The 13617-nt window shown below is 37.8% G+C and overlaps 1 protein-coding gene across 1 annotated transcript in view; it reads right to left on the bottom strand.

Moving 5' to 3' along the window:
- Positions 1-481: 481 nt before the first annotated feature.
- LOC140237003 (growth/differentiation factor 8-like) overlaps positions 482-13617 on the bottom strand; it is a 30552-nt gene continuing 17416 nt past the window's right edge. The window contains exon 2 of the mRNA XM_072316949.1: positions 482-1333. Within this exon, the coding sequence (XP_072173050.1) occupies positions 591-1333 (743 nt within the window). The 3' untranslated portion in view covers positions 482-590. The remainder of the gene's footprint in view (positions 1334-13617) is intronic.

Genomic DNA, 13617 nt, shown 5'->3' with positions numbered 1-13617 from the left:
GCTGGATGTCGTATTATTTTGTTTCTTTGCTGGTTATTTATCCCTCATGCATGCATAAATGGCGTTCCTACATGGCTTTCCAAAGCTCAGTTGGAGATGCTGCATGCAACGTCTTTGCCACGTTCGAACTCTCGTACTGTGTGTGGTGTAAATCCATCCTATTACGAGAATTCGTTGCCAGGACTGAATTGCTGTTGTTTAGGTCCGAATGCATGCAAGCAAGGATTGGAACTCCCTCCTCCTTTCATGGCAAGCTGTTGGATACAAAGGCGGCGCTAAACATCATGGTCTCATCACCTCATCAGAGAGGGAGAGAGAGGGAGAAAAAGAGTATATCAGCCTAAGAAGATTCTACATCACGAAATGACGGTGGGATCAAAGAGGGACCATACATCAACTTGCCTGGTCTACAACAGGCTTTTAGCCATTGGCCGAAGCGTTGTTACACCTCTCACAGTTGAAGGTCCGTGTTCTTTCAGACGCGGCCCTTTGCCATCACCAAAGAATAGTGCAAAATTTAGTTTCAGACCAGAATTTAACATTTGCAAATCAAGGGTCAGAAAAGCTCATAATGATGCAGACACAGTTGTTCATGAGCAACCACATGACAAGATTTTCATTTGTGGCAGGTCCACAGTGTAGAATTTGCCGTGCTCGTCTATGTAAATCATGGAAAGCATTCCCGTGGCCTTGGGCGTACAGCACGGTCTTGGAATGTTGACTGTTGGGACTTTTGATCTCAGAGTGTGCATTATACTTGTGTGCGTCAGGGACGGACTGTTGAAGTTAGAGCAGGATCCACGGCAATAGTTGGCGTCAAAGCCGCGCGGGGATATTACCCAGTCCCAACCCAGATCCATGAACTTGAGGCGAAAGTGTTGCCGACAACAGTCTGTGGTGTTCGCCAGGCAGTTGACGTTTCTCCGGCGCCGCGATCTCTCCTCGTCGGTAACGCGGATGACAATGAACGGACGGTGGTTGGACTCCCGCCCAAGGGGAAGCAGCGCATTGGACTCACACGTGGGGCAGGTCACGTGGACCACGTGATCGTGGTGCGAGTGCGATCGCCATCTCCGCACGGCGTGTTTGATGTCCACCTTCAGCCATCCGGCAGGCTGCCCTGGTGGCACGGTCTGGCTCCCGATCGTCCTTCGAATCCTCAGCCCGTACCCCGACAGCTGGCTAATCGTCAGAGTGTGGTTCCTCGTACTCGATTGCTCGCCTGTCCAGTACAGCCATAGCTCGGCCATGGCGACCCTTGACCGAACTACCGAAGATATGTCGAACCCGAAGCAAGATGATGACATGGAGGTGAGTGGACATGGTGGCGCTTCTGAGAGAAAGAGAGAGAGAGAGGAATATAGAAAGAAGCTCAATGATACCGTCTGGGTTGGAACGGAAGCTACTTAACAGTACATCAACAACAGCAACAAAGCCCCAGTATATCAACGAGAGCAACAAAGCCCCTTTCAATTGATATTCGTTAAAAATTGCCCAGCCATTTGTTGTTATAAAACATCAGACCAAGTTCAGCATTGCACATCATGCTAAATGAATGTCTGTAGAATTCGCTCTGCCTGACAAGCACTATGGAAACAATGACAGAGCATTACAATTGTAATGGTAAGTTCGTTGTACTGGAATCATGCGTACATTCCAATACATTGAGAGAGCATTTAATTATAAAATCTACTGACCTTTAATTATCATCCACATGTCACCAAATCTTTTTTTTTTTTTATTTTTCGGCGTTTTTACGTCAAGAAAAACTCAATCAAATTTACATTTTTAACGACATAAACCAAACTTTGAATTACAACGCACTCCCGTTATCACTTAGTCTTCTGGCCCGGCCGTTTCCTTTCGTTGTATCGATTTTTTTTTTTTTTTTTTTTTAATTAAGTACCCGGTACATATACATGTGTTTATATCTAGATCATAATCTTTTGGCCTGAATCTTTACTTCGTCGTAACGATCATTTCGTTTTAACCATGCTCGTTATAACGAGAGTGCACTGTACTCAACTGTATGCATTATCTGTTCGCTCAAGCTCTCTGGTTAAAGAGGCCCTGAAATCCAAATGCATATTGATTTGTGTTGATATATGATACCCCAACATCACTTTTGCGGTGAAACGAATATCTAGAAAATTCCACATATTTTTAACGATTTTTCTTTTATTTTTCATCAGATTACTTGGGAACGCCCACAAAAAAATCCTTCCAAACCAATATTCTTGAGATGACCTCATCTGTCAATCATTGCTAAAGTACTGAAATGTTTAACAAAAGACATTGGAATGCACCTTCCCCTCGACTCAGCATAGCCTTTAAACAAGGCGACTCGCTCTGCGTGCCCCCGTATAGCGCGTTTACCCCACAGAGTGGAGCGAGCCGCCTTTATCCACTCGTTCATCAGGGATGTGTACTTTTGTCGTTGTTGTTGCTTTATATTCTTTGACAAATTTGCGTACAAATTTGACGCAGAAAATACACACGGCACCAAGGCAAGCCGCGCGCGCTTGCTAACAAATTTATATTCTTTGACAAATTTGCGTACAAATTTGTAAGCAAGCGCGCGCGGCTTGCCTTGGTGCCGTGTGTATTTTCTGCGTCAAATTTGTACGCAAATTTGTCAAAGAATATAAAGCAACAACAACGACAAAAGTACACATCCCTGAACGAGTGGCTAAAGGCGGCTCGCTCCACTCGCGTGGATCGCCGGCCAACAGGTTTGTGGGGTAAACGCGCTATACGGGGGCACGCAGAGCGAGTCGCCTTGTTTAAAGGCTAGACTCAGCATAACTTGCATGTTCCCTCGCCATGTCTTTTGTTAGTCGCATTAATATCACAGAAATATGCAAGTTATGCTGAGTCGAGACGAAGGTGCATTCCAATGTCTTTTGTTAAACATTTCAGTCCATTTCAATCCAAAAGTAAAAAGAACGTGCGAATTTCGAAATTCCGAACCTTATTTCTATTACGGATTAACGAACTGGGGGTGCTTCACGAAGAATCTAAGTCAATCTAAATTCATCTTAAAATTATGGTATAGGCTGTGTCTTATTTCAATAATATTCTAACTTTCATATAGGAATGACAATTTGAAGACTGTTTCATACAGGCATTAATTTGAAAAAAAAAAAATAAAGTAAGGGGACAAAGGGTTTTTCCTGTAAATTGTGATAACAATTTAAAGGGGATTCTGAAAACATTACATAGAACTGAAAAGAGAAACCAGTTCAGTTCGACTTAAATTCTTCGTGAAACATCCCCCAATAACCACTGTCTATTTAACAATTCCCGAATTTTGGCTCGTGATCCTGATCGTGACCCAAAATAAGGCGTTTCTGTATAAACGCAATGGCATGGTACGTTTTGCTTTTGTGTCCTATGAGAAACAATTAACAACCGTATGGGGGCTCATCTGTATGAGATAGATAGCTTGATTTACATCTGCACATCAGTGTGTCGAGGAATGTAAAAATGAAAGGTTAACCACTGCTCATTTAACCACTGGTCATTTAGCCATATTAACCCTCACATGTGAAGACTACACATGAACACCTTCCACCTTTCATCTGCAAATTAACTCTCTACCGGCATACTACACTTAATTCAAACTCAAATTCAGAGGATCTTATTTCCACATAAAGTAATACAAAGCAATATGCATAACGCTTACATGAGTACATGATATTTTAAGAAACTTTGGATCACATAAGCTTCAACAAAACATGGATACATTTATGATAATAAAATCTTTGTTTTATATAAATGAACAAGTAAGCAAATGCAATTTCATTTTTAACTCTATAAGGAAAAGAGGAATTCACAAGAGAAGCATAACTTGTAGATTTTGCGAATTACTTTTGGAGATGAGGGCATTACTTATCCGACTGTTGACATAGAAAAGAAATAATGAATTTATGTGCAAAAACTGACAGATGAGAATTTATTTATTTTTAATTATTCCGTTCTATTTTCACAGGGTAACCCTTTCAGTTGAAGAAATAATTCTCACAGGGGTTCTGCATTAGAACAACACACACACACACAAAAAAAAAAAAAAACATACGAAGTTACATACTGAAATACAGTAAAATATTACTTGTAAAACGTAATCACTCCCTGAATGTAGAATTTAAGATTAAAATCAAAGATAAACAGATAAAAGTCGAAACAGTACTCAGAAGGTCTCAGAAGTTATCTTCCAAGAATTCAAGATAAAGTGAAGCAAAAAAAAAAAGTGCCATTCCAATTGTTCACTTGCAATCATAATACTTGGGAAAACGATTACTGATGAAGAAAATGAAAACGAAAGGAAAAGAAAATGGAACAAAAGAACAGAACATGAGCAAATAATTTGCCATTTCCTAAGACACACAGTCCTTTCAATGAATTCACCAAGGTAATAACCCTTGATATCGGACAAGAGGTCAGGAAATCAAGATTGGGTCGGAAATGTTGTTTTGCAAGAATTTGCAAGTTCGGGGGAAAGAAGTACAAGTTTGCACGGTCGGAAAAAAAAAAGACAACTCCTCATAACCTCTGTTATTACACAATTCTTTGTCTACTCAGATTAAGGCGCTGATAACATTGTACACTCTTTTAAAGCAACATGCCACTTAATTTTAAAGTTGATATCAGTAAAGTAAAATTAGCCAAAAGGGAGTAGGAGCAGCTTTACTTAATTAGGACAAAATTATTTCGGCCGCAACTGTACGTGCAAATCAGATGAGCTGATGATATTATACCTTTACAAATCTCCACTTTTTCGGTAAATTAAAAAAGAAAATCCGACCATGATATTTAGGAGTGACATATGCAACGTTGTTTGTGATGCAACTATGTCAGCAACAACCTTGGATATTGTATGCTTAAAATACATTTTATGCCAGTGCTTGTAAACCAAATGTATCAAAAACCCCGATGCTTTTAAGAATGTGTGTGTGTGTGTATGTGTTTGTGATCGGTGTGTGTACACACAATGAGCAAAGTTCACATATGACATTATTGTGTGCATGAACGATGGCACAATAAAACATACGATTCAAAGTTCAGCTGCAGTAAAAATGCCCTACATAACATGTTATCATTGTGCATCAACACAATTAAATCATGCACTAATGTTAGTACAATAACCTGATTAATGGGTGTGCAGGGAACAGAGAGAAATGTCACAGAAGTTTAAATTCGTAAAAAATTTATCTTAATCCTTTGATAGAATTGTTACACTTGTGAGCACAGGATGGATAACGGTAATGACAATTGAACTGAAAACCATTGTCACTCGACTTGTGAATGGTTCGCAGGCAGCAGAGGAAAATGTCACAATAGTTTAGATTCGTAAAAGTTTATCTTAATCCTTCGATAGAATTACGTTCGTCAGCAAAGGAGGGATGAACCGCAATGACAATTTAACTGAAAACGATTATTACTCGTCTATTGAAATATTCAAACCAAATCATCTTTCTACCGCCTGTGTAGAATAGTAGATTCACATTATAAGTTGTATGTAAACACACACACACACACACACACACACATATATATATATATATATATATATGAGTATATCGATTAAGTAAATGCCAAATATAGTAGTTGACACACCTCTGTGAAATTTGAGGAAAATCGGATAATCAAAAATCGTGAGTTTTTAAAGTTGTGGTGCAGCCATCGCTGGGTAAGAAGACTACGACAATGACAATGGCGTCACACGACAATGATTTCACACATTTACTTCAAAATTAAGAATATAAAGAAAGAAAATTCCACAAAATTTCATATTTCATAAAAAGTACATATTCATTCTTCTTTTCTTCTGATATATGTTGAAGGTAACATTATTTACCCGGTCTTCTGAGAGAGACAAGCCAAAAGAAATGGGAAAAGGGTTGTATGGGTTTCATCCCCCTTTAAATAGTGTTTGAAGACGCCGGTAAAGTCGATAATATTGCAAGTTGACAAAGTTGAGAAGCAGGATATGTAGATAGATTAATGGGTTTTACGTGTGTAGTATCGTTGTGATACCAGCAAAACGATTTAAATTACCACTGTTTATGAGATATTGTATCTCGGTTTCGGCAAAAGTAAAGTCATAAGAAATTAAATTTTCGAGTTCTCGAAGTGTCTGTGAGAACATGGTCAACTCGTAATATGTTTGTCATTCTGTTTCAAAAGATACTGTGCTACAAAGTGTTCGGGGAAGGGTTAGGGGGAAAGCATCCCCTACCCCCCCCCCCCCACACACACACACACAATATTGTATCATTGACGTATTATCACTCATGTGTGTTTGGTCTTCAGCTGTTGTTCACAAGTTCCATAAATGATTCTGCTGATCCACAAAGTTCGGAATATGCACAAGGAGGTTTCAATCATGAGTAGATTAAAATTACGATCACACACACACACACACACACACACAATAACAACAACAACAAATGTCTATGAAAACATACAGAATGAAGTGCTGACATTATTGAATCGGATTTCTTTTTTCCCCTGTCTTTTGAATACCATTTTAACAGGATGTCAACTAGGTGTGTGTGTGTGTGTGTGTGTGTGTGTGTGTGTTATCATGATTACACAGGCAAAGCCACCAATGAAAATAACACAGGTGTTATAATGGAATAACTAGACCAGATTTGAAGGAGAGAAAAAAAAAGAATCTGAAGTTTACCAGGAATCCATCAACTGCCACAAAACGCAAAGTTCATCTATTCACACAATGATCTGTCTCTTTCTCTTTTTCTCGATCTTTCTCTCTGTCCTTATCTAGTCAAACACAGCTGATGTTTGAACTGAAAACTGATCAAGTCATTGAAAATGGGTCTCGCCCATTGTTCGGGTTGCGATCAATCGCTGCCGAAATGCTGCTCGACCGATAAGATACGAGCGTGTCAATGTCTGTACGTCAATCACCGAGCTGGTTTGCTGGTGATGATACTGGCCTGCGGTATAAATGGATTACATTGATCCAGCTATATTTAGCAGACAATCTGTCGATTACCTATTGTCGATAAGAATGACATACTGCGGTTGCATGCATGACCCACCGTCAGAATACCGACACTCGGCTGTTTCTATAGTTTTACGTATTGTAAGATTTGTCTGTCAGACTTAAGGTATGCCCCGTTAGGAACGGGTGCACGTCACGAGATTGACACGTCACCCACGACTTACACAGCCCAGGAGTCATACAGCTCATGAATCAATACAGCCCACGAGTCATACAGCCCATGAGTTCGACACAAAGCAAACAAGGCCCACGAGACCGACACATTAAGACCCCTTTTGTAATGTCGAACTCCGTGGGCTGTTATTACCTGGTGTCGAACTCATGGGTTGGATGACTCGTGGGCTATGACACATGGACCTTTTTCAATGTCGAACTCGTGGGCAGTGTGACTCGTGGGTGTCGGTCTCGTAGGATGACCCTATTAAGAACTGCATTGCCCAAGGCATATCATTTCAAATTTAAATTTGCACCAATATAAATTTCCAAATGTTTTGGGATTGCTTGAGCATGCACACACACACACACACACACACACGCCGGTGCACTTCTATACATTTATGTTATTTGTATATAAATGTATCTCTATTATCTTACCTATATGGGTATGTATGTATACATGTACATGCTATTAATAAACAAACACAACCCACGCCAGAGTTCGAAGACTGTTAAAAAAAATACATAGGTCACCTTGTCAATTATTTCCCTGACAATAGTTCTCATAACAGTTAACCTTCTGCTTGACAGAGGGTACTTCAGATGAGCAGGAACTCATGCCTGATGTGTGTTGTTATACTAACTACAACAGGTGTTCTGAATGTCTTTACATGGATCTAAATGTCCTTGAGCTAAGCATGTCTCCGTACTTGCATGAGAATTATGTTCATATGGTGTGCATGTCAAATTTGTGTGGCTGTGTGTAAGTGCATATTTGCTCCACGTTTTCCAACCTTTTGTCTCAATATTTTATTTCACTTTCTTTTTATATCAGAGGAATTTCACAGCACAAGTTGTCCATGTTAGATCATATTAAGTCAGTAGGGAATAGATATCTAAATCGTGATAGATATGATACAATATGGATTTATCATTTCAATCAAAATAATGAAAACCAACGACTAAATCGATTTTTGCAATCAATTTTTACAAAGCAACGTGAAAATCCCAACAATTTTCTGCAAAATAATTAGAAAAATGACATCTCACTGTACAACCGATCAAAAGTTGCAAACCTATATAAGCACTTGTGAGCAGAAAATGAACAAAAAAGAACAAATACGCTCAATTATACAGTAAAATATAAACTCATTACAATTGTAATTATAATGCATCTCTTTTCATTATTTGCTAAGATTAACTGTTAAATTTAAGGAATATTGTTATGACGTATAAGTATAGTGAATGTTATTGAGTATTACGAAATAAATGAAATTAAACAAATCACCAGGAATGATAGGCTCACAGTTGAATTTTATGATACATTTTGGTCGATGTTGGGAAAAATAGTTGTTAAAGCTAAAAACAAAGCCCATACATAAAGAGATTATCACTATTTAAGACAGAAGTTGTAATTACTCTAAGTTTGAAGGATGAGAAAACTCGTTATTAGAGATTTATTGACCTGAATTTTTAATAATTGCTGATTATTAGATATTTGCAAAAATATCAGCAAAAATGGTTAAAGAATTATTGAATACTGTTATTTTGGAAGATCAAGTAGGTTCATAAAGACCAGAAATACTGAGGAGGCAGTGCGTAAGATAGATAGAATTTGCATAATCTTCTCTTAGGTTGTGATACTCGATATCAAGTAGAAAGAAGAGTTTAGACAGGGAGATCTTCTTTCTCCTTATTTCTTTATTTTATTTTCTGAAATCATAGCTTACAAATCCGCAATGATGATTCAGTTCAAGGAATACACTTTGGTGTTAATGAAATCAAGCAAGTCTTATTAATTTATGAGAATGACTTGATTTCATTAGTTCAAAATGATATATCTTTTTAAAGTCATGGTTGCATTTGTGCATTAAAAAAAAAATCTGGACCTATGATAAATAAAAACATAGAATATCATGTTTACGGGCAAATTCGCGACTAAGACATAAATAAAGCATTGATAGGCCACATGGTAAAATGTTTAACATTCTATGCATATTTGGTTTTTTTTTAAGATATTAAAGAAAATATATTATAAAGAAATTCGAAGATTAAAAAAAACAACAACACGAAGTTAATTGAAACAAACGTATTTGGCTTTAAAGGAAATATCAGTGCACTTTTTTCGGTTGGCTTTTTTTTTCTCTAAAGTTGATATGTGGTACAACTTATACACGGCTCCGGGATAGGTTTATGAGTTTCTAGATAATTACTTGAATTTCACCATCATCTTTTCATAGAGGCAAAAACGAAAATAAACAAAATATGTTTTAAAATCATAAGCAGGGAGGGTCACAAAAAGATAATTCAATCCGATTCTTAAAGCACAAAGGATAAAATTATGTGGATAAAAATATTATAAATATTACTTGATTTCATTATGACGAAATAGAATAAAAACATTTAGTGCTTATTTTTTCCAAAAATAATTAAGCTGATAAAATTATATTTTCAAATTTCATGCTCCATTAAAAGTAACACATATTGCGACTTTTTTTGTGGGTGCGCTCATGTATTTATCGTCACTGATTCCCTTGAGACAACATAATTATAACATAATTAGGTACCAATGGAAAAAGAATGGAAAGAGGAAGAGTTCCTCTTTCCTCTCAACCAACATTGTGCTCTCCATAGCTCACAATTAAGAAATGGTAGCCCGCCAAAGTTGGATTACCTTTTTTTGATACGCACTGTACAATGAAGTTTTTGCGTGTACGCGTTTCACGACTTGTGTACATGGAACACGATTATGCACATAATGTATGTCAGAGAAAACGTGAGACGTAACGTTCATTATTGTGGTAATTATAATGTATTGCATATTCATTATGCTTTGTATAACTAGGGTCATATCGTAGCATCAAGGATCTTTATTGTAATATTACAGCACACTTCAGTTCTCAAGAGAGGGTCACATCATTTTTGATCAAAAAAATGGTCTAGGGTGCCTTTGGAGTCTGACAGAAATCCTTTTCATACCTATTGCCAGCGGCTCATCATTTATATCTCCCACTCAGTATCCGTTGTTCGGTGTTTCATTCCAACATAAACAGATCGAGAATATCCGCTATTTATATACCGCGATCAAAGTTCATTTTTCGATATGGCTTGTGCCAGTGTGTGTCTGTGTCTTTATGGTATATTCCTGCGAGTATGGTATTGATCATCACTGACCCCCGTAATCTTCCCATTTTCCCCAAAATATTTATTTTCGGTCAATGGCTGACTCATTTCCCCTTTTCGAGCGATCCATTCGTGAGAGAGTTCAGCCACGTCAGTTGTTCACATTCGTGCAGTTTCGACTTGAAATGTGGCGGGATCGACACAGTATGTTTGGGAGATACATTCGCAAGCGAGCAGAACAATGGCGGCGCTCGCGTATATGATTAAAAGACCATCCAATGTTGGTTTAACCCTAGTCAGGGTGGGAGATCGCGTGACGAAATCTTGTCTATGTTCATGGACGCTGGTTGGGACAAGGGAGTTCAAAAGTTCTTGGCTTCGCCAGAAAAGAAAAGAAAAAAACACCCAACAACAACATACAAAGGGACAACAGAAAAAGATCATGGTACAACGTTGTAATTTCTTCTTTTTTACAATCTACAAACGTTGTAAATATATGCAGTGTCAATAACTTCTCATCGCCAAGAAATATCTTACGCGGTACGGTAATTAAATAACATTACCCAATACATTTCAGTGGCGGATCCACCGGGGGGGGGGGGGGTTAGGGGTTTAACCCCCCTTGAGCTTTACGTATGTTGTTGTTTTCTTTTTTTCCCTGTTAGCGGAGAAGTGAAAATAAGAAGACCTTTTGTTTTCTTTTCTATTTCTTGATTTGCTTGTCAGCCGATTTGGGGTGAGAAATGGAACCAAAAAATGTGAAGAGCTTTTTTGTGGTTGTCATGAACCAAACTTACCTCCCCCCCCCCCCCCGGCAAAAAGCTAGATCTGTCCCTGTATTTAGAAATGTGATGCTGAAGTTTCTTTTCGCTATGATTAGTTGGTGTGACTCACAGGTTGCGATTAAGTAACAGATGCATTTATTATTACTTTTGTATCATTATTATCATTATTATTATTATTACTATCCTTCTATACTTATTATTATTATTATTATTTTCATCACTATTAAAGAACTGCCATCAGTCTGATTGGGAATACTGCACGAGGGATATCCCTGATGTACAAGATTAGCCTAATGTATTATAAATTCGTGGTGGATCTTTGTATTTGTTCATAAAAACAGGGTGATTGCAAATAGAGCTGCCTCGTGGAGGAACTACTGCTGCCAGAAGATCAGTTTGTCTGCTTTTTTATTTTGTCAGTGTTGACTCGTAGTTGTTGTTGTTGTTGTTGTTGTTGTTGTTGTTGTTGTTTTAGAAGTTGAACGTGACAAAATGGCAACCGACATCCTCTGCTCTAAATTGGTCGAAGGCTTGTAAAACTAATGTAAAATAAAGCAAAGTTATCAAACCAACAAAGAAATTTGCCCTCTATAGAAATAGCACAGAAAAGAGCTCATCAGGATGAAGTGAACCAGACCCATATGCATTGCAGAGCAATCCAAATAACAATACGAGCTCGGTGTAGGTAGGGCCTAGTGTAACTGATGTTCAGAAGAGTTATACACTCTAAAAAATAAAGGTTCAAATTTGTACCCTGTTTGTCCCTATAATAACAGCACCCTGGGGTGTACAACACATTGCACCTTTTATTATGCAAGTAGAAAATTAAATCTCTTAATATCTATTTTCGTACCTACAAAGATGCAGACATATCCATCAGAGTGTAATTTTGATCTTACAAGTAAAACCTTGGTACTCGTGGTCCAAATTTTCAACTCACAATGTATCAATGTTTATGGTGCATGTTTGCACCCTTGATTAGCACAAAACTGAGGGTGCAAATTCGCACCCCTGCAAGTTCAAAATTCAGCGTATTGCACCTCTAAGGGTGAAAATTTCTTATTGGGGTGCAAGGTTGCACCCTATAGGGTGGTTGTATAACGACAATTTTAGGGTTCAAATTTGAACCCGTATTTTTTAGTGTGTATCGTAGAGACAAACTGGTTAGATTTTGTTTGAAATGGTTAATGCATGCAACACCTATACGGCTCTTATTGTACGGGATGATGAGCACAAGAGAAAAGATATGAATACTTCAAAGATCCAACAAGGGTATTGATATGTGGGACAAGTGAGATCAAATCCCGTTTACGGAGTGTACGCAAGCAACGCGTTTGATTGTCACGATTCTGGTTAAAGGGAATTCAGGACTAGGTAAAACATAGTCTGATAAGAAAGAGTAAGACTTTATTACCACAATGGTGAAAATTTGATAAGAATCGGAAAAATAGGGCAGTTACGAAATTGTGTAATTTCGCTATAATTTGTACAAAACAGTTCTTGGACTGTGTCAAATAATTATGCAAAAACGGAGTGACATGATGCCATAACCTCACAACTTGCCATGTAGCCTTTGCACAAAATCTTGTTCATTTCACTTTTTTGGGGTGGCGGTTAAAAGGCAATTATGCCCCAGTTTTAAATCCTAATGTATGATTATGACTGATCATAATCTTGATGTTTTACGAATAACATATTTGAAAATCATTTCGTGATTATCATCATGTTTAATAAATTAATTTTTCATCAGTTTTTATAAACAATCAATAGAAAATTGTCAGGTGGTGACATGATCAGCTCACTCATTTGCATATTCAGTGACAATTCACATAAACTGTTCGAGAACTTAAAGTCCGATTCGAAAACTGCAAAAATTTGCGATATTTCACAATGTCATAACTTCCAAAATAGTTATCCGATTTTGATTAAATTTCCACTGCTGTGCCTACAAAGTCTCACTCTGTCTTTTAAAGTAACTTGAACTGGTCCTGGATTCCCCTTCAAGCACTTCAAGCACTACACTTTACTTGAACATTATGTCTGGCATCATGACTCCAAAGTTTCCAAGAATCGACCTTTTTTTTTTTTTGGTCCATTGTTTATAGTACAATATTAAATGGGTTAGTCAAATACCAGTTAGTGATTGGCTTAACACAGTCACGTGATGGAGGCACATTGGTTATGTTCGCCCATGGGCAGAAAAATTTTGTAATGTTCTCCCATGGGAAAATATTTGCACGTAACAAATGACAAACGATACCAAACGATTGAACGATTATATTTTTCACGCAATCGATAGGATAAATTTGCCTTTTCCATACAATGTGAACAAGAGACCCGCGGGTCTAGCGCTCACCTGAGTATCGCAAGTTCACCTTTCACGCAGTCACTAATCTAAATCATTCACAGCTCTACTAAAATTTGACCAGGCATTCTCAAGTAGAAGATAAAAATGTACAATAAAAAAAGGGCCCAAATTTTTTAAGATTCCTCCCTGGGGCCCCCAATCTCCCCAAATTCCCCGAC

The sequence above is a fragment of the Diadema setosum genome, chromosome 13 (genome assembly GCF_964275005.1).
Source record: "Diadema setosum chromosome 13, eeDiaSeto1, whole genome shotgun sequence".
Taxonomy (NCBI): Eukaryota; Metazoa; Echinodermata; class Echinoidea; order Diadematoida; family Diadematidae; genus Diadema; species Diadema setosum.
This window is presented reverse-complemented; position numbering and strand designations above follow the sequence as displayed.